The sequence below is a fragment of the Ranitomeya variabilis genome, chromosome 5 (assembly GCF_051348905.1).
Source record: "Ranitomeya variabilis isolate aRanVar5 chromosome 5, aRanVar5.hap1, whole genome shotgun sequence".
Classification (NCBI taxonomy): domain Eukaryota; kingdom Metazoa; phylum Chordata; class Amphibia; order Anura; family Dendrobatidae; genus Ranitomeya; species Ranitomeya variabilis.
Window position 1 is genome coordinate 406,809,756 of NC_135236.1, and position 27,572 is coordinate 406,837,327.

The 27,572-nt window shown below is 45.1% G+C and overlaps 1 protein-coding gene across 1 annotated transcript in view; it reads right to left on the bottom strand.

Annotated features, from left to right (window-relative positions):
• ADAMTS20 (ADAM metallopeptidase with thrombospondin type 1 motif 20) overlaps window positions 1–27,572 on the bottom strand; it is a 469,041-nt gene that overhangs the window by 345,311 nt on the left and 96,158 nt on the right. The window contains exon 4 of the mRNA XM_077265126.1: window positions 1,719–1,972. Coding sequence (XP_077121241.1) covers window positions 1,719–1,972 — 254 coding nt within the window. The remainder of the gene's footprint in view (window positions 1–1,718; window positions 1,973–27,572) is intronic.

Below are 27,572 nucleotides of genomic sequence, written 5' to 3' on the forward strand. Positions count from 1 at the left end.
GGATTTCTTCAGGAATTTTAGCGTTTTTTTTGCGGATTTCCCCGATAAAAACGCTGTAATTCTGCACAAAAAACGCTTACATTATGCATCCTATCATTTAGAATGCATTCCGCAATTTTTGTGCAGATGTTGCGTTTTTTTCCGCAAAAAAAAAACGCAATCCGCAAAAAGAATGAACTTGTTCATTCTTTTTGTGGATTTTTTGCGGACTTCCCATGATTTTGGAGTGTCAGGAGAAAAATGCTAAAAAATCCACAAATTTTCCGCAAAAAAACCGCGTCAAAAACGAGCAAAAAAACGCATGCGGATTTCTGGCAGAAATTTCTCGATTTTTGTCAGGAAAATTTCTGCAAGAAATCCTGACGTGTGCACATACCCTGAGGCCATGTGCACACGTTCAGGTTTTTTCGCTTTTTTTTGCGTTTTTTCACGATAAAATTGCTATAAAAACTCATTAAAAACACATGCATTATGCATTCTATCATTTAGAATGCATTCTGCATGTTTTGTGCACATGGATGCGTTTTTTTCCGCGAAAAAAACGCATCGCGGTAAAAAAATTAGCATGTTAATTAATTTTGCGGTTTTTCTGCGTTTTTACCGCAATTCTATGCATCTGGGAAAAACGCACAAAAAATGCATCAAAAATGCGAAAAAAACGCATGTGGATTTCTGGCACAAATTTCCATTTTTTTTTCAGGAAAATTTCTGCAAGAAATCCTGACGTGTGCACATACCCTGAGTCTTGCAAGATGGACTCGCTAGTCAGGATGACTCAGGTTAAAAACCCCATTTGGTGCATCATTTGTAGTCTTTTGCCACTAAGGCCTATTTATTATGAATCAACTAGATCGTATTGGTGATATGTTCTACACACAGGGGCATAACTATAGTGGGTGCAGGGGTTGCAGTCGCACCTTGGCCATGGATCCTAGGGAGACCCAAATAGTCCCTTTGACCCATATGAAAAGATTAGTACTTTTAAGGGAGCCCATCATGTAAAAAACGCTATTAACCTATAGATATGGGCTTAATCTGCAGGGTAACAACATTCTGAAGCTGCTCAGCACCAGCACTGAGAGCCCTGCTGCCGGAATGAAATGTATTCCTCCCAGCAGCCTCGGGCTTTCAGTTACAGAGGAGCGGCTTCAGTTACCGCTCAGTGCATGATGAGTGCTGGCTGTAACTATGCCCTCAGCACTAACTGACAGCTGCCTCAGTATTAGAGATGGCAGTCAGTCAGTGATGGGGCATGGTTACAGCCGCCACTCACTATGCACTGAGCAGTGACTAAAGCCACTTCTCTATGACTGAACGCCCGAGGTTGCTGGGAGGAATAAAGTTCATTTCCTCCCAGCAGTGGGGCTCTCAATGCAGGAGCCAGTCAGCTTCAGAATCCTATTAACCTGCAGATTAACCCCATATCTGCAGGTTAATATCGTTATTTTACAGGACATGTTCCCTTTAAAGACACTTGATACTTGGAGGCTGTGGTGGAGATTTTGCATTGAGGCCAAAGGCTTCAAACTACGCCATTATCTACACAAGCAATAAAGCCATTTATGCTAATAACAATACTATAATAATAAAATTTACATACTTGATACATAGAGAGTGGGGCCATAGAATGATTTCTCATGTTGCGGAAAAGGAACATTAGTCCGCTAGAAACATACAGTATGTTATTTGTTGTGTCAAATTACATCCCCATTACTTACAATTGACATTAGAGTTAAAACATAGTGCTGTAGGTTTCTGCCATGATGGCGCACCATTTTTGCATCTGCTGTAACCATGAGCTCTACATATCTTGGATATGAAATAAAGCGTTTCCGTCTGACATGTGACCTGCTTCCTTCATCTTTAGTCTCGTTGTGTGGCAAATGTTCAAAAAGTGCAGAGTTTGTAAACATAATAAGATCTTCAAAGCCTGAAGCATGTAATAATGCCGAATCTTCCTTCATTTTATATTCTGTAAAGAAACAGAAGCTATCAGCAAATAATTGTCTGATGTAACTAACAGTTCAATGAAATTTTTGTTATAACACTTACAAAAAATTAATCTGGCAGACTAATTTTCTACCCAAATGAAATTGACATTAAAAATAAGAATACCTTTAAAAGATACAGTGGCATGTAAAAGGTTGGGCACTCCTGGTCAAAATTACTGTTATTGTGAACAGTGAAGAAAGTTGAAGATGAAATGGCCTCTGAAAGGCCTAAAGTTAAAGATGACACATTTCCTTTGTATTTTATGAAAAAAAAAAAAAAAGTTAAAAAGTACTAGTGGCTAGTACTCAGTAGCTAAGTTACATTCTAGATCAGGGATCTCAACCTGCTGCCACCTATTCCATTAAGTGCAGTCCCCAATCAGATGGTCACAGACATGTTTGTTGCTAGTTGGGGGTGGTTTAAAGCTGTGCATCGCACAGTGTAAATGCACCCATAGAGTGTAACCAGAATGTGTGAAGATTATTATTACCTAGCAACACTAGAAAAAAAGCTGTTGCTGTGATAATAGATGGTTCTTCAAATGGCCATACACAGTTATCCCTCCAGACTCTCCAACATACATTAATGCTCAGCTAAGCATTCGGGCAACGGCATCATCTATAGGAAGAGTCGGAACACCGCCACGATCATTAGATGATCGGAACATCCAGAAGATATCAGCAGCCATGACCAACCTGAATCTTATGTTTAGGAGCATTAAGACAACATGTTAACATCACATTTGTGTATAAATTTGAGGTATACATATTATGCGAATGCCACTCAGACAAAGGACAAGTGGACCTGCCTTTTCCCTCCATCCGGTGAATGATGGTTTAAGATTATGTTCATCATATAATAATAAAAAATATATTTCTATAGCCCCATCATATTAAGCAGCACTTTACAATTCAGAGGGGACTTGTACAGACAATTAAAGACAGTAACACATAGTTCAACAGACACGAGGAGGACTGAAGGCCCTGCTCCCAAGCTTACAATCTATGAGGAAATGGGGGAGACACAGAAGATAAATGATAAAAAATGCTTGTCGTGTACGCTCCATCCATCAATATAATAAATAGAGACGTCCCAAGAATGCTGCATGAGCCGGTAATCAGCCCAGTATCTGTACAAGTATAATTACAAAGTTCTATTAAGTGCATGAGATACAGAGTAAAATTTTGTCAGAGAAAAATGGAAATAGTTAGGTAAGTCAAGTGAAGTAAGGTGAAAGTTCAGAAATGTATTTTAGGACATGTTTAAAACTGTGGGTATTGAGTTTTAATCAAATGGTCCTGGGTAGTGCAGCACACGAGAAGTGTTGGAGATGGGAGTGGTAGGTTATGATTATTGCTAGTCTTAGGTCATTAGTGGAATGAAGAGCATGGGAAGGATGGTAGACAGAGATAAGTTAGGAGATGTAGAGCGATAAAGAACTGTGGTGCGCTTTGTGGGTGAGAGTGTTACGTTTATATTATACTCTGCATCGGATGGGCAACCAGTGCAATGACTGGCAAAGGGTGGAGACATCAATGTAGCAGTTAGACAGGAATATGATCCTGGCTGCCACATTGAGGATGGATTGAACAGGGGAGAGTTTAGTGAGCAGGAGACCAATTAGTAGTGAGTTGCATTAGTCCAGATGAGAATAAATAAAAGCAACAGTAAGAGTTTTTGCAGAGTCAAGTTAAGAATATGAGCCACTTTCACAGGGCACATGCCAAACATGTTTACTAAAGGCCTTACACACACTAAAGTCATCAAAGCTGCCAATGTTAGCCAGATCAATTGACAATTTAAGGCCCTTGTGCAAATCATATGGAAGAAACTCAAATAAATATCTTTTACAAGTTTATTTCAAAATTGGAAAGATATGAAAAACATAAAAGTCATTTTACAGAAAATAGCAAAGAAAAGTAAGCTACCAAGTCTAAAATGACTGAGATACGCATTCTAGGGTTAATGCTTTTGGAGGGCTTCCTGTCTGACAGTGTCATCTCTACCAGAGGTTCTTTTTAGGGTTTTTGCATGCCAAGTAGTCCCTAGGGTCAGCTCTCAGGGGCCACACGTTAACATTTTATGTATTAGACAAGGTAGACACCAGCTATTTATACTTCATGGTTTTACATATGTCAAATACTGCTTCGATTTTCCACTGGTGTCATTCTAGAGAGCTCAGTACAGGAGTCTAATCTCAAATATGTATAGCCGACACATTTTAAGCAATATGGACTCCTTCTGCAACAACCACGCAGCTGTAGCCCTTTCCCAGAGCATTTTTTTTAGGGCATTAGATCATATGTATTGTATTGAATATAGTTAAGCCATAAATGTCTGGCATTGAACCAGTACTCAGCTATAAAGATAGCCATACATTTTTATTAACTAAATCTGAAAAGAAAAATCTGTACTTAACCCATTCATGACCCAACCTATTTTGACCTTAATGACCTGGCCGTTTTTTGCAATTCTGACCAGTGTCCCTTTATGAGGTAATAACTCAGGAACACTTCAACGGATCCTAGCGGTTCTGAGACTGTTATTTCGTGAAATATTGGGCTTCATGTTAGTGGTAAATTTAGGTCGATAATTTTTGCGTTTATTTGTGAAAAAAATGGAAATTTAGCGAAAAATTTCGCAATTTTCAAATTTTGAATTTTTATTCTGTTAAATGAGAGTTATGTGACACAAAATAGTTAATAAATAACATTACCCACATGTCTACTTTACATCAGCACAATTTTGGAAACAAAATTTTTTTTGCTAGGAAGTTATAAGGGTTAAAATTTGACCAGCGATTTCTCATTTTTACAACGAAATTTACAAAACCTTTTTTTTTAGGGACCACCTCACATTTGAAGTCAGTTTGAAGGGTCTATATGGCTGAAAATACCCAAAAGTGACACCATTCTAAAAACTGCACCCCTAAAGGTGCTCAAAACCACATTCAAAAAGTTTATTAACCCTTCAGGTGCTTCACAGCAGCAGAAGCAACATGGAAGGAAAAAATGAACATTTAACTTTTTAGTCACAAAAATGCTCTTTTGGCAACAATTTTTTTATTTTCCCAAAGGTAAAAAGAGAAACTGGAACGGTCCAAAAGTTATTGTACAATATGTCCTGAGTACGCCAATACCCCATATGGGGGAGGAACCACTGTTTGGGTGCACGGCAGGGTTCGGAAGGGAAGGAGCGCCATTTGACTTTTTCAATGAAAAATTGGCTCCAATCTTTAGTGGACACCATGTCCCATTTGGAGAGCCCCTGTGTGCCTAAACATTGGAGCTCCCCCACAAGTCACCCCATTTTGGAAACTAGACCCCCCAAGGAGCTTATCTAGTTGCATAGTGAGCACTTCGAACCCCCAGGTGCTTCACAAATTGATCCGTAAAAATGAAAAAGTACTTTTTTTCACAAAAAATGTATTTTAGCCTCAATTTGTTCATTTCCACATGGACAACATGGTAAAATGGATCGAAAAATTTATTGGGCAATTTCTCCTGAGTACACTGATACCTCACATGTGGGGGTAAACCACTGTTTGTGCACACGGCAGGGCTCGGAAGGGAAGGAGCGCCATTTGACTTTTTGAATGAAAAATTAGCTCCAATCGTTAGCGGACACCATGTCGTGTTTGGAGAGCCCCTGTGTGCCTAAACATTGGAGCTCCCCCACAAGTGACCCCATTTTGGAAACTAGACCTCCAATGGAACTAATCTAGATGTGCAGTGACCACTTTAAACCCCCAAGTGCTTCACAGAAGTTTATAACGCAGAGCCATGAAAATAAAAAATCATTTTTCTTTCCTCAAAAATTATGTTTCAGCAAGCAATTTTTTATTTTCACAAGGGTAACAGGAGAAATAAGACCCCAACAGTAACTGCCCAGTTTGTCCTGAGTATGCTGGTACCCCACATGTGGGGGTAAACCACTGTTTGGGCACACGTCGGGGCTCAGAAGGGAAGTAGTGACGTTTTGAAATGCAGACTTTGATGGAATGGTCTGCGGGCGTCACGTTGCGTTTGCAGAGCCCCTGATGTGCCTAAACAGTAGAAACCCCCCGCAAGTGACCCCATTTTGAAAACTAGACCCCCCAAGGAACTTATCTAGACATGTGGTGAGCACTTTGAACCCCCAAGTGTTTCACAAAAGTTTACAATGCAGAACCATGAAAATAAAAAATCATTCTTCTTTCCTCAAAAATTATGTTTTAGCAAGCAATTTTTTATTTTCGCAAGGGTAGCCGGAAACATTGGACCCCAATAGTTGTTGCACAGTTTGTCCTGAGTATGCTGGTACCCCATATGTGGGGGTAAACCACTGTTTGGGTGCATGTCAGGGCTCGGAAGGGAGGGAGCACCATTTGACTTTTTGAACGCAAGATTGGCTGGAATCAATGGTGGCGCCATGTTGCGTTTGGAGACCCCTGATGTGCCTAAACAGTGGAAACCCCTCAATTATAACTCCAACACTAACCCCAACACACCCCTAACCCTAATCCCAACTCTAGCCATAACCCTAATCACAACCCTAACCCCAACACAACCCTAACCACAACCCTAACCCCGACACACCCCTAACCCTAATCCCAACCCTAATCCTAACCCTAATCCCAACCCTAACCACAACCCTAACCCCAACACACCCCTAACCCTAACCATAACCCTAACTACATGCCTAATCTTAACCCTATTTCCAACCCTAGCCCTAATTCCAACCCTAACTCTAATTCCAACCCTAACCCTAAGGCTATGTGCCCACGTTGTGGATTTGTGTGAGATTTCTCCGCACCATTTTTGAAAAATCCACAGGTAAAATGCACTGTGTTTTACCTGCGGATTTACAGCGGATTTCCAGCATTTTTTTGTGCGGATTTCACCTGCGGATTCCTGTTGAGGAACAGGTGTAAAACGATGCGGAAACCGCACAAAGAATTGACATGCTGCGGAAAATACAATGCAGCGTTTCCGCACGGTATTTTCCGCACCATGGGCACAGCAGATTTGGTTTTCCATAAGTTTACATGGTATTGTAAACCTGATAGAAATCTGCTACGAATCCGCAGCGGCCAATCAGCAGCGGATCCGCAGCCAAATCCGCACCGTGTGCACATAGCCTTGGGTTTTTACTGCGGATTTATCGCGGTTTCTAGTGAGGTTTCAGCTGCGGGATTACACCTGCAGTTTTCTATTGGAGCAGGTGTAAACCCGCAGCAGAATCCGCACATTGTACTGTAAACTTATGGGAAACCACTGCGGACCCGCAGCTGCGGAAACGCTGCGGTTCCGCAGCGAAATCCGCAGCGTGTGCACATACCCTAATTCTAATTCTAACCCTAATTCTAGCCCTAACCCTAACCCTAGCCGTAGCCCTAACCCTAGCCCTAACCCTAACCCTAGTGTAAAAATAAAAGTAAATATATTATCTTTATTTTTATTAATGTCCCTGCCTATGGGGGTGATAAAGGGGGGGTTCATTTACTATTTTTTTTTATTTTGATCACTGTGATAGGTTTTATCACAGTGATCAAAATGTACCTAGAACGAATCTGCTGGCCAGCAGATTCGTCGGGCGCACTGCGCATGCGCCCGCCATTTTGGAAGATGGCGGCACCCATGGAGCAGACGGATGGACACCGGGAGGCTCGGTAAGTATGAGGGGGGGGAATCGGAGCACGGGGGGATCGGAGCATGGGGGGATAGGATCGGAGCACGGGGGGAGTGGACAGGAGGACGGGGAGTGGACAGGCAGACTGAGGGGAGCGGAGCACAGGACAGAGGACTGGGGAGGCTATCGGTGGCGGTGGGAGGGGCAGATCAGGGTTTCCAGCCATGGCCGATGATATTGCAGCATCGGCCATGGCAGGATTGTAATATTTCACCATTTTCATAGGTGAAATATTACAAATCGCTCTGATTGGCTGTTTCACTTTCAACAGCCAATCAGAGCGATCGTAGCCACGAGGGGGTGAAGCCACCCCCCCTGGGCTGAAGTACCACTCCCCCTGTCCCTGCAGATCGGGTGAAATTACAGTTATCCCTTTCACCCGATCTGCAGGGACGCGATCCCTCCATGACGCCACATAGGCGTCACAGGTCTGATTGGCACCGACTTTCATGACGCCTACGTGGCATCACAGGTCGGGAAGGGGTTAAAGAATGTGCTACAGTATACTAACCCCTTAATGACCAAGCCACATTTTTGAAATCTGACATGTATCACTTTATTTAGTAATCATTCTAGAATGTTTCAACATATCCCATTGATTTTGAGATCATTTTTTAGATTGTACTTTATGATGATGGTAAATTTAGGTGGATATGTTTAGTGTTTATTTACAAGAATATCATAAATTTAACAAAAATTTCAAAAAATTAGCAATTTTCAAACTCTGAATAAGATTATCCCTTTAATCCAGATAGTAATACCACACAAAAATATTAATAATTAACATTTCCTTCATGCCTGCTTTACATCAGCACCATTTGTAAAATATTGTTTTGTTAACATTTTAGAAGGTTTAAAAATGTAGCAGTAATTTTTCATTTATTTCAAAGAAATTGACAAAACTTTTTAGGGACCTATTCAGTTTTAAATGATTTTCTTGGTCCTATATATTGGAATCCCCAAAAGTGGTATCATTTTAAAAACAGCACCCCTCAAGGTGTTCAAAATTTCTTTCAGGTAGTTTATTAACCCTTCTGGTGCTTTTCAGGAATTAATGCAAAGTGACATAACACGAATGAAAAAATGTATTTTTACCACCTAATTGTTTTAAACTTCTTAACAAGCCACTGTAGCCGTCAGAATGTAATGCCATTATTTGGCCATGAATAGCCATAGCAAACACCAGGACCACACAATCAAGATCTCAGGGTGCTGATGGGGTTAAAGAGGGAGAAGCCACACTCTACTACAATCTAGATGCTGTAGTCACTATTGACCGCAGTATTTAAGAGATTAAATGGCCATGGGCGCTGCCAACACTGATAGTGGCTGATGTAGCAAGTTGTCAGTTATAGCGAACAGCCAACATCTGCTGGATTGTCACCCTTAGGGCTCATTTCCACATGCGAGACATACGTCCGTGTCTCGCAGGTTAAAACCCTCTTCTGGCGCCGGCACTCCAGAGTGGAGCGTGCAGCCGCACAGCAACACATGGAGCTGCACACTCCGCTCCCAAGTGCCAGCGCCATAAGAGGGTTTTAACCTGCGAGACACGGACGTATGTCTCGCATGTGGAAATGAGCCCTTAGGGGGATGCTAGTCTCATATATCGCAGGTCAGTTTTAAGTTGTATTAGTGGTCACTAAGGGGTTAAAAAATTTCTAAGCCAAGACGTGTGACTGGCTTATAAGGTTTATCTATATATAAAAGAGGCATCGTGATTATTCGCTAATCCCGCCCCCTGCACAGTAGCTTCGCCCCCCCACATCACCACACACAATCCCATCCCCCACCACATTACCCCACACAATCCCTCCTCCCACCACATTACCACACATAATCCAGCACCCCCACCACATTACCACACAATCCCGCCCCCACCACATTATCACACATAATCCCGCCCCCCCAACACATCACCACACATAATCTCGAACCCAACACATCACCACACATAATCCCGAACCCAACACATCACCACACATAATCCCAAACCCAACACATTAAAACACACAATCCCTCCCTCCACCACATTACCACACAAAATCCCGAACCCAACACATCACCACACATAATCCCGAACCCAACAGATCACCACACATAATCCCGCCCCCCAACACATCACCACACATAATCCCGCCCCCCCACCACATTACCACACATAATCCTGCCCCCCACCACATTACCACACATAATCCCGCCCCCCACCACATTACCACACATAATCCCGCCCCCCACCACATCACCACACGTAATCCCGCCCCCCAACCACATCACCACACATAATCCTGCCCCCCACCACATCACACTCGCTAATCCCGCCCCCTGCACAGTAGCTCTGCCCCCCACCCCATCACCACACATAATCCCGCCCCCACCCCATTAACACACACAATCCCGCCCCCCACCACATTACCACACATAATCCCGCCCCCACCACATTACCACACATAATCCCACCCCCACCACATCACCACACATAATCCCGCACCCCACATTACCACACATAATCCCGCACCCCCACCACATTACCACACATAATCCCGCCCCCCCCACCAACACACATAATCCCGCCCCACCACATCACCACACATAACCCCGCCCCACCACATCACCACACATTATACCACCCCCCCACATTACCACAGATAATCCCGCCCACCACATTACCACACATAATCCCGCCCCCCACCACATTACCACACATAATACCGCCCCCCACCACATTCCCTTACATAATCCCGCCCCCACCACATTACCAAACATAATCCCGCCCCCAACCACATTACCACACATAATCCCGCCCCCACCACATTACCCCACATAATCCCGCCCCCACCACATTACCACAAATAATCCCGCCCCCCCACATCACCACGCATAATCTCGCCCCCCCACCACATCACCACACATAATCCCGCCTTCCACCCCATCACCACACATAATCCCGCCCCCATCACATCACCACAGATAATCCCGCCCCGCACATTACCACACATAATCCCACCCCTCCACCACATTACCACCAATAATCCCTCCCCCACCACAGAACCACACATAATCCCGCCCCCCACCACATTACCACACATAATCCTACCCCTCCACCACATTACCACCAATAATCCCGCCCCCCATCACATAACCACACATTATCCCGCCCCCCACATTACCACAGATAATCCCGCCCCCCACCACATTACCAAACATAATCCCGCCCCACCACCACACATAATCCCACCCCCCACATTACCCCACATAATCCTGCCCCCACCACATTACCACACATAATCCCACCCCCCACCACATCACCACACATAATCCCGCCCCCCACCACATCACCACAGATAATCCCGCCCCCCACCACATTACCAAACATAATCCCGCCCCCACATCACCACACATAATCCCGCCCCCCACATTACCGCACATAATCCCACCCCCTACCACATTACCCCACATAATCCCGCCCCCACCACATTACCACACATAATCCCGCCCCTCTACCACATCACCACATATAATCCCACCCCCCCATCACCACACGTAATCCCGCCCCCCACCCCATCACCACACATAATCTCACCCCCATCACATTACCACAGATAATCCCGCCCCCCACCACATTACCACACATAATCCCGCCCCCCACATTACCACACATAATCCCGCCCCCCCACATTACCACACATAATCCCGCCCCCCACCACATAACCACACATAATCCCACCCCCCATCACATTACCACAGATAATCCCGCCCCCCACCCTATCACCACATAATCCCACCCCCACCCCATCACCACACATAATCCCGCCCCACCACATCACCACACATAATCCCACCGCCCACCACATTACCACACATAATCCCGCCCCCTACCACATCACCACATATAATCCCGCCCCCCCACCACATCACCACGCATAATCCCGCCCCCCACATCACCACACATAATCCCGCCCCCCACCCCATCACCACACATAATCCCGCCCCCCACCCCATCACCACTCATAATCCCACCCCATCACATTACCACAGATAATCCCGCCCCCACCACATTACCACACATAATCCCGCCCCCCACCACATTACCACACATAATCCCGCTCCCCACCACATTACCACACATAATCCCACCCCTATTACATAACCACACATAATCTTGCCCCCCATCACATTACCACACATAATCCCGCCCCCCACCCTTTCACCACACATAATCCCGCCCCCCACCCCATCACCACACATAATCCCGCCCCCCACCCCATCACCACACATAATCCCGCCCCCCACCCCATCACCACTCATAATCCCACCCCATCACATTACCACAGATAATCCCGCCCCCCACCACATTACCACACATAATCCCGCCCCCCACCACATTACCACACATAATCCCGCCCCCCACCACATTACCACACATAATCCCACCCCCCATTACATAGCCACACATAATCTTGCCCCCCATCACATTGCCACACATAATCCCGCCCCCCACCCTTTCACCACACATGATCCCACCCCCACCCCATCACCACACATAATCCCACCCCATTACCACATGAGGCTTCGTCCCCACACATTACCACATGAGGCTCCATCCCCACACATTACCACACGAGGCTCCGTTCCCCCCACATTACCACACGAGGCTCCGTCCCCACACATTACCACTCGAGGCTCCGTCTTCACACATTACCACATGAGGCTGCGTCCCCATACATTGCCACACGAGGCTCTGTCCCCAAACACTACCATAAGAGGCTCCGTCCTCACACATTACCACATGAGGCTCCGTCCCACTCCCCACACATTACAACACGAGGCTCTGTCCCCACACATTACCATACGAGGCTCCGTCCCTCCACATTACCACACGAGGCTTTGACCCCACACATTACCATACGAGGCCTTGCCCTCACACATTACCACATGAGGCTGCGTTCCCACACATTACAACACGAGGCTCTGTCCCCACACATTACCACACGAGGCTTCATCCCCACATATTACCATACGAGGCCTTGCCCTCACACATTACCACACAAGGCTCGGTCCCCACACATTGCAACACGAGGCTCTGTCCCTACACATTACCACACGAGGCTCCATCCCCCCACATTACCACACGAGGCTCTGTCCCCACACATTACCACACGAGGCTTCGTCCCCCCACATTACCATACGAGGCTCCATCCTCACACATTCCCACACGAGGCTCTGTCCCCACACATTACCACGCGAGGCTCCGTCCCCACACATTACCACACGAGGCTGCTTCCCCACACATTACCACACGAGGCTCTGTCCCCACACATTACCATACAAGGCTCCATCCTCACACATTACCACACGAGGCTCCGTCCCCACACATTACCACACGAGGCTCTGTCCCCACACATTACCATACGAGGCTCCGCCCCTTCACATTACCACACAAGGCTCCGTCCCCACACATTACCACAGGAGGCTCCGTCCTCACACATTACCACATGAAGCTGTGTCCCCACACATTACCACATGAGGCTCTGTCCCCACACATTACCATACGAGGCTCCATCCTCACACATTACCACACGAGGCTCCATCCCCACACATTACCACACGAGGCTCCGTCCCCACACATTACCACACAAGGCTCTGTCCCCACACATTACCATACGAGGCTCCATACTCACACATTACCACACGAGGCTCCGTCCCCACACATTACCACACGAGGCTCTGTCCCCACACATTACCACACGAGGCTCCGTCCCCACACATTACCACACGAGGCTCCGTCCCCACACATTACCACACGAGGCTCTGTCCCCACACATTACCATATGAGGCTCCGCCCCTTCACATTACCACACGAGGCTCCGTCCCCACACATTACCACACGAGGCTCCATCCCCACACATTACCACACGAGGCTCCGTCCTCACACATTACCACATGAAGCTGCGTCCCCACACATTACTACATGAGGCTCTGTCCCCACACATTACCACACAAATCCAGTTTGTTTTTGATTTTACACTGTGAGTAAAATGTATTATTAGTATTATTCAGATTTTTAATGATTATTATTGTTATTATTTATTGTTTTAAGTTAATTTACCACCTGCGTAAGCGCTATTGAATGTTGTCATTATTTACTTTAGCTTAATCACTAGCAGTGTTAATTAGATAGCAATGAGCATGCCGAGCGTTAGCTGGCTGGAAACAGCTAGTCGTAGATATTTGTTAACCTTGTCATGACACTCAATAGGCCTGAAATGAAACGATAGTGCAAGCTTATCCACTAAAGTCAAAGACAGGAGGCATAAAACACCACTATAGCATGCTTTCATTTGCTGAAAATACAGAGTAACCATCGTTTTAACCTTTGTTTTACAAATCAACAGTACACAAGAAAATAATACAATTTGTAATATATCTTATTAGGCCGGCCTCACACTCAGCGTATAAAAATACGGTCCGTTTTTTACGGCCGTAATATGCAGAAAAGTCCTCAAATTAGTGGTCCGTATGTCATCCGTAGGCAGGGTGTGTCAGCGTATTTTGCGCATGGCATCCTCCGTATGTAATCCGTATGGCATCCGTACTGCGATATTTTCTCGCAGGCTTGCAAAACCGACATCTAATGGATTTATGTGCTCAAATGTTCGGAAAAACATATATACAGTATATATATGTCATTGAGACACATATATATATATTCTGTATTTATATTTAACTCAGCGCGATATATATGTGAAAAGCCGTTAATTCAATTGCCGGCTTTTCATTTCTCCTTCACAAACCCGACAGGATATGAGACATGGTTTACATACAGTAAACCATCTCATATCCCGCTTTTTTTTGCATATTCCACACTACTAATGTTAGTAGTGTGTATGTGCAAAATTTGGGTGCTGTAGCTGCTAAAATAAAGGGTTAAATGGCGGAAAAAATTGGCATGGGCTCCCGCGCAATTTTCTCCGCCAGAGTGGTAAAGCCAGTGACTGAGGGCAGATATTAATAGCCTAGGGAGGTACCATGGTTATTGGCCCCACCTGGCTACAAACATCTGCCCCCAGCCACCGCAGAAAAGGCACATCTGGAAGATGCGCCTATTCTGGCACTTGGCCACTCTCTTCCCACTCCCGCGTAGCGGTGGGATATGGGGTAATGAAGGGTTAATGTCACCTTGCTATTGTAAGGTGACATTAAGCCAGATTAATAATGGAGAGGCGTCAATTATGACACCTATCCACCTATCCATTATTAATCCAATTGTATGAAATGGTTAATAAAACACACACACATTATTAAAAAGTATTTTAATGAAATAAACACACAGGTTGTTTTAATATTTTATTGCTCTCTCAATCCACCAGAAGACCCTCGCTTGGCAAAATAATAAACCAAAAATATACATACCTTCTGATGAACTGTCAGGTCCCACGAAGTAAATCCATCTGAAGGGGTTAACTCATTTTACAGGCAGGAGCTGTGCTAAAGCACTCGCTCGTGCCTGTAACCCCGGGTGCTGAAAGGAAAGCTGGGTGATCTGTACTTACATTGAGTTGCGGTGAGGCGCCCTCTGGTGGATGAACTCATATGAACTCGAGCGTGGGAACTTTTCCAAGGCTCCAGTTCATGAGTTCATCCACCAGAGGGCGCCTCACCGCAACTTAATGTAAGTACAGATCACCCAGCTTTCCTTTCAGCACCCGGGGTTACAGGCATGAGCGAGTGCTTTAGCACAGCTCCTGCCTGTAAAATGAGTTAACCCCTTCAGATGGATTTACTTCGTGGGACCTGACAGTTCATCAGAAGGTATGTATATTGTTAGTTTAGTATTTTGCCAAGCGAGGGTCTTCTGGTGGATTGAGAGAGCAATAAAATACTAAAACAACCTGTGTGTTTATTTCATTAAAATACTTTTTAATAATGTGTGTGTGTTTTAACCCTTTCATACAATTGGATTAATAATGGATAGGTGACATAATTGACGCCTCTCCATTATTAATCTGGCTTAATGTCACCTTACAATAGCAAGGTGGCATTAACCCTTCATTACCCCATATCCCACCGCTACACGGGAGTGGGAAGAGAGTGGCCAAGTGCCAGAATAGGTGCATCTTCCAGATGTGCCTTTTCTGGGGTGGCTGGGGGCAGATGTTTGTAGCCGGGGGGGCCAATAACCATGGACCCTCTCTAGGCTATTAATATCTGCCCTCAGTCACTGGCTTTACCACTCTGGCGGAGAAAATTGCGTGGGAGCCCATGCCAATTTTTTCCGCCATTTAACCCTTTATTTTAGCAGCTACAGCACCCAAATTTTGCACATACACACTACTAACATTAGTAGTGTGGAATATGCAAAAAAAAAGGGGGATATGAGATGGTTTACTGTATGTAAACCATGTCTCATATCATGTCGGGTTTGGGAAGGAGAAATGAAAAGCCGGCAATTGAATTACCGGCTTTTCACTAACACCGGTGTGTATTTCTCGCAAGTCACACTGCTGGTCCGTGTGGAATCAGTATTTTTCTCGCCCCCATAGACTTTCATTGGCGATTTTTTTGCGCAATACGGTGACAAATGCAGCATGCTGCGATTTTCTATGGCCGTACAAGACCGTATATTACGGATGCGTAATATACAGCAGATAGGAGCTGGGACATAGGGAATCATTGGGCCGTGTGTAATGCGAATTTTACGGACGTAGTTTATGCGTTCATACGTCCGTAAAACTAGCTAGTGTGAGGCCGGCCTTAGAGAAATCTGCTTCTTTGTCTGCCAGGACGAATCTATCTCTAGCTGTACATGGGTAAAATGTGTGAAGAACTGTAACTTTTTTTCAGGAGCACTTGTACAAATATTTGTGTCTGTATCTAATTCCTCCCTTCTCCATAGAATTTTAAAAGAACCAGCTGCAATGACCTATTTCAGCATTGGGAAAATCTATCTTCACTGAACACAGATTTTACCCATGAATTGGGAGTAACAGATCAGCAGATTTCTCTATTATGAAGTCGCTTATCTTCACATGTACTACTGATCTATGACATCAAAACTGAAACAACAGTTACTTGTCTAGTTACACCTTGTTGATGAACTATTCATGGGATAGGTCATTAATATGAGATTGGTGAAGTCCAGCACCCCCACTGTTCATTTAAAAACTGCTACAGCAGTGGCGCAGCTTTGTTCTATATATGTCGAAATTACACAATTAATAGAACTGTGATCTATGGTTTCATATGGCTTCCATTAGGGCATATAGCATCTAATTGGTTGGTGCGGCTGTCAGGTCTCTACCGATTTCATAAGAAATACAAAACCCGGCACTCAACTTTGTGGTAAGAAGGAGTAGATAATTTTATTGTATCCCAAACAATAAACGTTTCCGTCACACAAAAGGACCTTCGTCAGTAACTGCAAAAAGTACATGCACCAAATCAATCTATACAATCAGGATAACAAACAAAAAGGATATAAACAATAATAACCAAAGTATATACAAAACATATACATCAATCTGTGTACATATTTATGGCAACAGGAGCATGTGTGTGAGTAGTGCTAGTGCTGAAGAGAAACACTTATAGTGGCACAGTAACTTAAAAGAGGTGAAGGGTTACATACCGTATACTGGGATAGAGAGTGAATACAAATGGCTATAGAGCCTGCTTACAGAAAAGAAGAGAATGCAGAGGCTGGTAAAGTTGCGGGTCGGGATAATATAGTGAGAATAGAGCGCAAATGGATGTAAACCTACCAAACAGTATCTCAAATGTCACGCTGGATATTGAAAGAAGAGAGATTTCAGCCTAAGGGGGTAAAAACTAATGTCATGAACTCTGATATGGCTGTAAATATAGACGGCCAGATGTGGGGAGCAAAATGTGTGGTTACCTGTGGGGTAGCCGGCATCGCGGTGTCCACCGCTGTATGATGATGCTGATAGGAGAGGGGGAGCCGTTCTTATAGTGGTGTAGGCGGGAAAGATCAGCTGGTAACGGTTAGGTTGTAAAGACCGCGTGTGTGTATCTGCACATCACTGCCCAGCGTTTAGGGCGGAAGTGACGTGTCAGGGCAGGCTGTGCATGTCCACAATGGATTTGCGCTCCACCGCCAGGTTGTGAGGGGTCGGAGACAGAGGGCGGAAGTGACACACCGGATTTACTATATGGGTGCCGGGGGAACAGGTGTCCCACCGCCATATTAGAGGAGGCAGGCATGTATAATCGCCGTGGTGCGCATGACCGCTATAGTTCCATAGAGCGGAACCGCAATAGAAGGTAGTATATGGGTATAGATCTACCCAAATGAGAGCGACTGTGGCAGGTCAGTAGCAGCCGTGTGTGTACTGAGGAGACTGGCATATTGCCGCAGTGTTGGAAAAAGATGGAATAAAGAAATCCCAGTAGAGGGTTAACCCACTGTAAACCGATATCAAAAGAATGGATAAGAGGGTGTAGTGTACCGATTTCATATTGATGACCTATCCAACAAATGGGTCATCGATATGGTTTGACTGAATAACACCTTTAAAGGGAACTTGTCACCAGGAATAACACTGCTAACCTACAGATATGTGGTTAATCTGCAGGATAACAGCGTTATGCTGTCCGGTGCCTGCGCGCAGCCAAATGCAGAGTGAGAAAATTATCTTTATTCTCCCCACCAGCATTTGACATTCAGTCATAGGGAGGTGGCGCAGGAGCTGGTTAGTCACTGCTCTGAGCATCCAGAACGGCAGCTGTAACCACTCCCCTAGCCCTGACTGACAGCCGGCAGCAATGTAGAGCCAGCGTCAGGGCCGACGACACGGTTACAGCAGCCGCTCTCAGAGTGATGACTGAACCGGCGTTGCATCGCACCCTATGACTGAATACCAAATGCTGGCGCGAAGAATAAAGATCACTTTCTCCCCGCTGCATTCGGCTGCGTGCAGGCACCAGACAGCATCATAACACTGTTAACCTGCAGATTAACAGCATTATTTCAGGTGACAGGTTCCCTTTAAGACTCAACTATCAAGAATCAATTTCCAGTCATCCATTGAGTCTTTTTTGTCTTTTATCAATACCATAATACAACAGCACAGCGGTTACTCCAGCAAGAGTATTACAGCAACCAAGGTGTTGCTAAATTCCATCATACATATGTTGCTTTATCTCTTTAAATGATTTATTTCTATCTGTGAATTTTATCATATGACTTTATCTTTGCAACTTAGTACAGCACGTAACCTAAAGTGATATTTCCTTAGAGGTTGTTAACACCTAGCATTTTTTCGGCAACAAAAGAGCATTGTATAGTCTGAATGTCTGATTACCACAGCTAAAATTTTGCACATTTTGAAGAGGTTTTGGTGAGGGGAGTTTTATCCTTTTTTATGCATTTTTTGGCTGCTAAGCCTTCTTAATTTCAACTGTAAAAAACTGCAGTAAAAAAGCTTAAAAATTAAGATATTTGCTTAAAAAATGCAATGCAAATCAAAAAGCATAAGTAAAAAAAAAAAGTTGTTGCTACCTACTGTTGTGCCCGGCACCATGGTTTACCAGCACAGAGCGGTCACAGACTGCTCCTGCTGGCGATTCAGCTGTCTCTGCTCAACAAAGCAGAGAGGAAAAGAAGCCACCATTCTGTCGACGTAACGGCAGTAGATACAGCTGAATCGCCAGCAGGAGCGGTCTCTGACAGCACTGTGCCGGCAAAGAACGGCGCAGGGCAAAACAGGCAGATAGGTAACAACTATCTGCCTGTTAGTGCTTAGGCGCTTTTTTTTTCACAAAGTCCCAGATATTCTCTTTATATTGAAACTGTCACCATATTCTTTTGCAAAGTGCATGGAATGCAAATAATGGTTCCTTATGGGCTTAGTTGTCAGACCCTTTTTGTCTGATACAGTGACATAGACATAGATTTAAAGAATCTGCCACCAAGTTTTTGCTGCCCCATCTGAGAGCAGCATGATGCAAGGCCAGCGACCTGGTTGCAGTGATTTGTTACTTAAAGGGGTTATCTGGTCCAAATCGATAAGTCTGAAGTCACTTTGTGTGTCAGCAGACTTATGAATCAGCACACACACTATGCGCTGCGGGATGCGCCGGTTTCTGACCTAGTACCGGAGGGTATGTATGAGTTGTATATACTCCTGGCCAGTGGGCATGGCCTTGCTTCCATACACTTAAATTTGGTGCAATAGCTTCTTCGTGCATTGGGCAGGACTGTGGGTAGGGTTTTTTGGCTCTGCATTTGTATGAGCCTCCATCTTTAAATTTTGTGCTAGTGCCGCCCTTGCTACCACGTCCTGGAATTCTCCAGCAAAATGGCACCAGAAGCAGGGAATGCTCAGATTAACTTCCGGCAAACTCCAGAAAAATCGAGCCAGGGTTCTGCAAATGCGCTGCCAGCTGCACCATTTTGCTGGAGACCGGAAGGTTAATCTGAGCATGCACCGCCTCTTGCGTCAGTTTGCTGGAGACCACTGAGGGTTTATCTGAGCATATGCTGCCTCCGGTGCCATTTTGATAGAGAACGCTGGGACATGAATGTACGTAAACACCATCAGCAGCAGGGGTGGCGTTGGCACGAAATGTTATAAAGGAGACTCATACAAATGTGGAAGGGGCTGCAGCAGCAGAGCCGAACACCCTACCCGAAGTCTCGCACTGTTGCACGAAGAGGATATTGCACCAAAACACCAAAATTTCTAAGGTGACATAAACAAGAACCAGGATGCAGATTTTTCCACTAAATGTATCCATTATGTTAAGGTACCTTCACATTAAGCGACGCTGCAGCGATAGCGACAACGATGCCGATCGCTGCAGTGTCGCTGTTTGATCGCTGGAGAGCTGTCACACAGACCACTCTCCAGCGACCAACGATGCCGAGGTCCCCGGGTAACCAGGGTAAACATCGGGTTACTAAGCGCAGGGCCGCGCTTAGTAACCCGATGTTTACCCTGGTTACCAGCGTAAAATGTAAAAAAAACAAACACTACATACTTACATTCGCGTCCCCCGGCATCCGCTTCCTGCACTGAGCGCCGGCCCTAACAGCAGAGCGGTGACGTCACCGCTGTGCTGTACTTTCACTTTCACTTTACGGCCGGCGCTCAGTCAGTGTGGGAAGCGGACGCCGGGGGACGCGAAGATGAGTATGTAGTTTGTTTTTTTTACATTTTACACTGGTAACCAGGGTAAACATCGGGTTACTAAGCGTGGCCTTGCGCTTAGTAACCCGATGTTTACCCTGGTTACCAGTGTAAAACATCGCTGGTATCGTTGCTTTTGGTGTCAAACACGACGATACACGCCGGTCTGACGACCAAATAAAGTTCTGAACTTTGTTCAACGACCAGCGATATCACAGCAGGATCCTGATCGCTGCTGCGTGTCAAACTAAACGATATCGCTAGCCAGGACGCTGCAACGTCACGGATCGCTAGCGATATCGTTTAGTGTGAAGGTACCTTTAGTATAACAGGGCCATTATGGCCATATCTTTACATTAACAGGTTAAATCGTGATAACAGGTTCTCTTTAATAAACATGTCTTAACCATATAGACTATGCCCAATCCATATGGAACACATCCACTATCCATGTCATTAGCATTTAAAAAATGACCTTTTTGTGCAATTCGGTCACATGTGATGATTTGCAACAATTTTTGACACTAATGTTCTCTGCACTATATGGTATTTGGTTGTGTGCATCATCCATACCTGGCTCTAGTTAAAAACAGAAAAAAAAGATAAAACTGCACCAGAAATCCTGTTGGGATATTCCCTAATTGTCTGAAAAAATAAAGTATTTGTCAAAAAAAGATTTTAATAAAGAAGGCAAAGCTTGGCATTAAGTCACATGCATACATTTTATGCTACAGATTGAGAAGAGAAATGTTTGGCCCATGTGCTATCACTATGACCAGACTTTTTAGCTTCTTGCAAAGCATACCATAACATGACATGTGCAGGTAAGACATGCTTTCAGAGGATTTAGGAAAAGTTCATACTATGGCAGAGCAGTGGACAACTAAAAATCCTTACAGCACTGCATATCTGTAGCGGATTTATTTTTATTTTCGCATAAATTACAGTAGCAGTTTCTAGAGAGATAGCCCTATTTCCAGTTACAGATGATGACAGGGCTGCAGAATATAGCTTGTATCCATTGTACAGTTGTGCTCAAAAGTTTACATACCCAGGCAGAATTTTTGCTTTCTTGGCCTTTTTTTCAGAGAATATGACTTTCTCCACTCATGGTTAGTGGTTGGGTAAAGACATTTATTGTCAAACTACTGTGTTTGACAATACACTATGCTTATCCCCCCTGCAGTATGGACTATCACCCTGGAGAGGGACCGCAGTCATGTCCCGTGACTATAAACGGATTACTGGTGTCAGGACTCTTGGACTCGGGAGATTGGTGAGCCTGATAAGGGCCAAGCTTTCCCACCAGTTGATACCAGGGAAACATGTGGGCATTCACTGTATTCACAGGGATGCCAAGGACTACCCTATTGACCAAGTATTGATAAAAACAAGCCGGGGTGCGAAGTTTCTCGAGGTTGGGGAAGTCAGAGACTTGAAACAACCTGTGATAATCAGGCAGGACTTCAGCCTGTTCTGGGACTTGTTGGGAAAGGCAGGGGTGCCAAGTAACTCAGACAGGAGCCAGCTCAACCTTGATGAATCCCTGTCGGAGGTGGAGGAGTTACCCTTGTGTGTCCTAGCTGGTGATGAGGATGAAACGGTGACCAGTGAGGCTGAGGTTCCTGAACTGGGGGTTTCTGGGGAAAATGTGGGGACTGCTCAAATGCGGGATCTTACCCTAAAAGGGGCCTTTGAAAATGTTTCTGTGATTGATGGATTTGCTCAAGAGCCGTGGCTGACACCAGGTACCCATACTTTGCAGTCATGGTGAATTGTTGCATTGAGTGACCACACTGAGGGGAGGTGAGATAGTGGAGCAGCTGTTGGTTCCAGGACCCTACCAGCAGAGGGTTTCAAACATGGCCCATTCGCATATTTTGGGTGGGACATCTGGGGGTAGAGAAAACGCAGGAGAGAATAATGCACAGGTTCTTTTGGCCGGAATGTTACCAGGAGATTGTGAATTATTGTAGGTCCTGCCTCACTTGCAAGATAACAGCTCCCTCTTCTCACTTCCGAAGTCCCATTACCTGTAATAGAGATCCCATTTGAGAGCACTGCCATGGACCTAGTAGGCCCTCTAGTTTAGTCTGCACCAATATATACTAGTGGTCATTGACTATGCGACCCGGTACACTGAAGCAGTGCTACTGCAGAACTCCTCGGCCAAGAGTATCATCCAGACACTTGACCATATTTTTGCTAGGATGGGCTTGCCGAAAGATTTTGACGACAAGGGAACCCCTTTCATGAGCAAGGTAATGAAAGAGCTGTGTAGGGTCCTCCAGATTGCCCAGCTACGAACCTCAGTTTACCATCCACAGACCGACAGCCTAGTAGAGTGCTTCAATAAAACCTTAAAAGCCATGCTCAAAATGGTCATTGAGAAGGACAGACGAGACTGGGACTATCTGCTTCCATTTTTGCTCTTCTCCATCAAAGAAGTTCCCCAAGCCTCTACTGGCTTCTTGCCATTCGAGCTCCTGTATGGTCGACATCCGCGTGGGCTCCTGGACATCGCCAAGGAAACCTGGGAAGCCGAAGTCACGCCACACCGGAGCATCATAGAGCATGTTGCCCAGGTAAAGGAGAGGATGGTGAAAGTAATGCCTATCGTGAAGGAGCATCTTCTCCAGGCACAGTAGTCTCAGGCAAGTGTGTATAACTGATCATCAAGGCTGAGGCAGTTCCAGCCCTGGGATTGTGTGCTAGTGCTTATCCCCACGGTGGAGAGCAAGTTCCTAGCAAAGTCACAAGGCCGATACGAGGTGGTGGAAAAACTGGGCGAGGTGAATTACAAAGTACACCAGCCAGATCAAAGGAAGCCGCACCAAGTCTATTATGTGAACTTTCTCAAGCTCTGGCAAGACCCGGAATCGCTGGGAACCCCTTGCCTGGGAGCCAGTCCAAAGCCACAGTGGAGGATGTCACCATTGCAGAGACTCTAACGTCAGCCCAGAGGCAACAGTGTCAGTAGCTGATACAGCGGAACAGTGACCTGTTCTCGGAATTTCCAGGGCATACGCAGGTGGTGGTGTTGACAGAACCGCATGTAAGGGTGAAACTCAAGACCAATAGAATTCTGGAAGTATGTCGAGAGGTGATATCAAATGGAGGGAAAAGGATGCTAGTGACAGAGGAGTCGAAAAGTGGATGGTCGAGTCCTATCGTTCTCATGCCAAAGCCCAACAGTGAGTGGCAGTCTTGTAATGACTACAGCAGGCTAAATGAAGTCTCAAGTTTTGATACATACACGATGACTCGTGTGGTAGAATTCAATGAGAGACTTGGACCCGGGGGGTACATTACAATCCTTGACCTGATGAAGGGCTATTGGCAGATCCCAATGTCCCAAAGTGCCAAGGAGTAGGCCTTCTCGATGCCAGATGGGTGTTTCCAATACACCATTATGCCCTTCGGAATGCAGGGGGCCCCAGCAACCTTACAGAGGGCTATGGATCGGATCATAGCTCCGCAAAAAAAGTATGTGGCAGCGTACCTTGATGTCATTGTGGTTAGCCTGAGTGGGATAGTCATCTGACAAAGGCACAGGCGGTTCTTGATGCTTTAAGAAATGTGGGGTTCACCATAAATCCGAAAAAATGTGCCATAAGGAAGGAAGAGGCCAAGTACCTAGGCTATGTCGTCGGGAGGGGCGAAATCAAGCCACAACTAAACAAGATTGAAGTGATTCAGAAGTGCCTGCAACCGCTTTGCAAGAAGCAAGTGAGGGCATTTCTTGGAATTGTGGGTTATTACCAGCGATTCATCCCAAGTTTTGCCATAATCGCCGCACCATTGACGGATCTTCTTAAAGGCACTAAATCGACGATAAGCGGGCTCTGTGTAAACATCCGGTTCTGGTCACACCAGACTTCAGCAAAGAATTTGTGGTTCAGTCAGATGCGTCAGAACTCGGGTTGGGAGTTGTGCTGCCTCAGGAAGTAAATGGAGAACACCCCATCCTGTATTTGAGCTGGAAGCTCTCATCACGCGAGAAAAACTATGCCATTGTGGAAAAGGAGTGTCTAGCTATAAAATGAGCCGTGGGTATGCTGAAGTATTATCTACTAGGCAGGAGGTTCAAACTTGTGTCAGACCATGCCCCTCTGAGATGGTTAAGGTAAAAGAAGGGTAAGAATGCCCGGGTGACTAGGTGGTTCTTAGGCCTCCAAGATTTCAAGTTTCACACAGAACATAGACCCGGGAAGTTACACGGGAACGCACATGCCGCATTCCAAAATTCCTTGTTTTGTGTCCGAAGGTGCCAAAGCCCCTGACTTTGGGCAGAGGGGGAAGTATGTTCCAGGGTCACTGGCGCCGTATGTGAGGGGAGATATGTGTCGGAAAGGTTATTATCCTGCGTGATGTGAAAAACATGTGTTTTCCTCCAGCATGATATGTGCTGAGATTAAAGTGGTCATTCCCAGGGTCTGGCTTTCATGGTGAGTAGGTCAGACATGGGCGGTATGCCTACTCACCACATCTCCACCTCAAGGGTGTTGTTGGAGGGAGTTAAATGTCCAGCCAGTGTTTTTATTTCTGTCTGTGTTGTTTTGGAGGAAGGAAGCCTCCAGGCTGAGCTCCAAAGAGAGCTGCCATGCATGTTTGTCCCAGAAGGCAGGAGCTATACTGGGAAGGACTTTGTATGGAACCCTCAAGTGCCTCACAGAAGTTTATAATGTTGAGCCATGAAAAAAAAGTCACATTTTCCCCACAAAAATGTTTTTTAGTCCCAAATATTGCATTTTCATAAGGGTAACAAGAGAAATTGCACCATACAATTTGTAGTGCACTTTCTCCTGAGAATGCCGATACCCCAATTGAGGGAGAACACTACTGTTTGGGCACACGACAGGGTTCGGAAGGGAAGGAGAATCATTTGACTTTTTGAATGTAAAATTTGCTGGAATCATTAGCGGATGCCGTGTCTCTCTTGGAGAGCCCTTCATATGATTTTTTTAACAACAAACAGAAGTCCATTATTTCCTGAGTGCGCCAATACCCTACATGTAATCGGAAAATATTTTTCAGGCACTGTGCAAAGCTCAGAAGGGAAGGAGTTCCATGACACACTGGGAGAGGCCCTGAGTAGTGATGAGCGAATATACTCGTTGCTCGGGTTTTCCCAAGCACACTTGGGTGACTTCCGAGTATTTATGACAGCTCGGAGATTTAGTTTTCATGGCGGCAGCTGAATGATTTACAGCTACTGATTCATCACAATCCTGAACATGCCTTTATTGTGGAAGTGGATGCTTCAGACAGTGCAGCTGGGGCCATTCTATCGCAAAGAATGCGAATAAAAGATGTGTTATATCCTTGTGCTTTTTTTTTTAACTGTGCCAGAAAGAAACTATGATGAGAGGAACAAAGAGCTAGTGATCATTGATTTTTTTAAGGAATGGAGACATCATCTAGGAGTAGCTCAACAAATTGTTGTTTTAACTGACCATCCCAACCTTGAATTTGTCAGATCTGCCAAGTGTGATCCATAACAAAGACTTGCTTGAAGATATACGAGACGCATATGAGACTCACCCGATTCCTCTGCATCTGCCAGATGATATATCTCTTAGGGTGTTTTCACATTGCGTTCTGTGTCCCCATAAGGCATATGTTCGAAATCCCTTGCATAACAGGGCCATAGACTGTTATGGTGACAGCAGAGCGAAAGTGCGCTCTGCCGTGTATCACTTTTTGGAATGTATACCTAAAGGAGGTGGACACTCAGACGTAGTAGACTGACTGAGTGTATGCCTCTTGTAGGCATACACATCTCACATTCCCACTACCGGCACCATTACAGTCTATGGCCCTGTCAGCACATGTGTCCGGATCCCGTTTTGAGGGGGATTCGGATGTATACTCTGACAAGGACACAGAACCCAATGTGTCAAGATAAAGTATGGACTATAATCATTGCATCACTGTTCCTGAAAACTGTGAGACTGAATATATTTAAATGATTCAGAAAACAAAGTAATTTTTGTCTCCCTTATTTTGGTGGCCCTATTACAAGAAAAATGTAAAAAAAAATGTTTTTTACTATAGGACATGTGCCATGTATAAAATTCACTGCACGTCACCAATCGGACTATTGCAGCCTCTGTCAATTCCATTTCACCTCTGGGGATCTGTATCTGTGGACTTTATTGTTGATTGACCAGTTTCAAAGGGGAAGAATTTCATCTTAGTCGTAGTTGACACACTCACCAAAGCAGCACAATTTGTGTCTTGTACAGGTTTGCCCTCAGCTAAGGAGACTGCCAATCTCGTAAATTCAGAATGTGCTTTGTCTTCATGGAGTTCCAGGTTACATTGTTTCTGATCATGGGGTACAACTTACATCAAGATTCTGAAAGAATTTTAAATAGCATTGGATATTGATGTCATCTTATCCTCTGCATTTTATGCCCAATCTAATGGTCAGACTGAATGCACAAACCAAACCTTCAAGCAATATCTCCGATGACACGTTTACCATCTTCAGCATGACTGGGTTGATATGCTTCCTTTACAATTCTAAAAATGGTTAAACTAAACAGATTCCATTCTTTGCAAGTTTGGGTTACCATCCAAGTATTATTTCCAATTTTTCCAGAGAAACTTCTTTTCCTGCAGTCACTGACAGACTAAAATCTCTTCAACAGAATCTGGAAGGGAAGCTACAGACCTATCTCCTTGCTGAATGTCGATTTAAAAATCTATGCAGGTCTTGTAGCCAAGAGGATTGGCGCAATACTGCCGGACCTT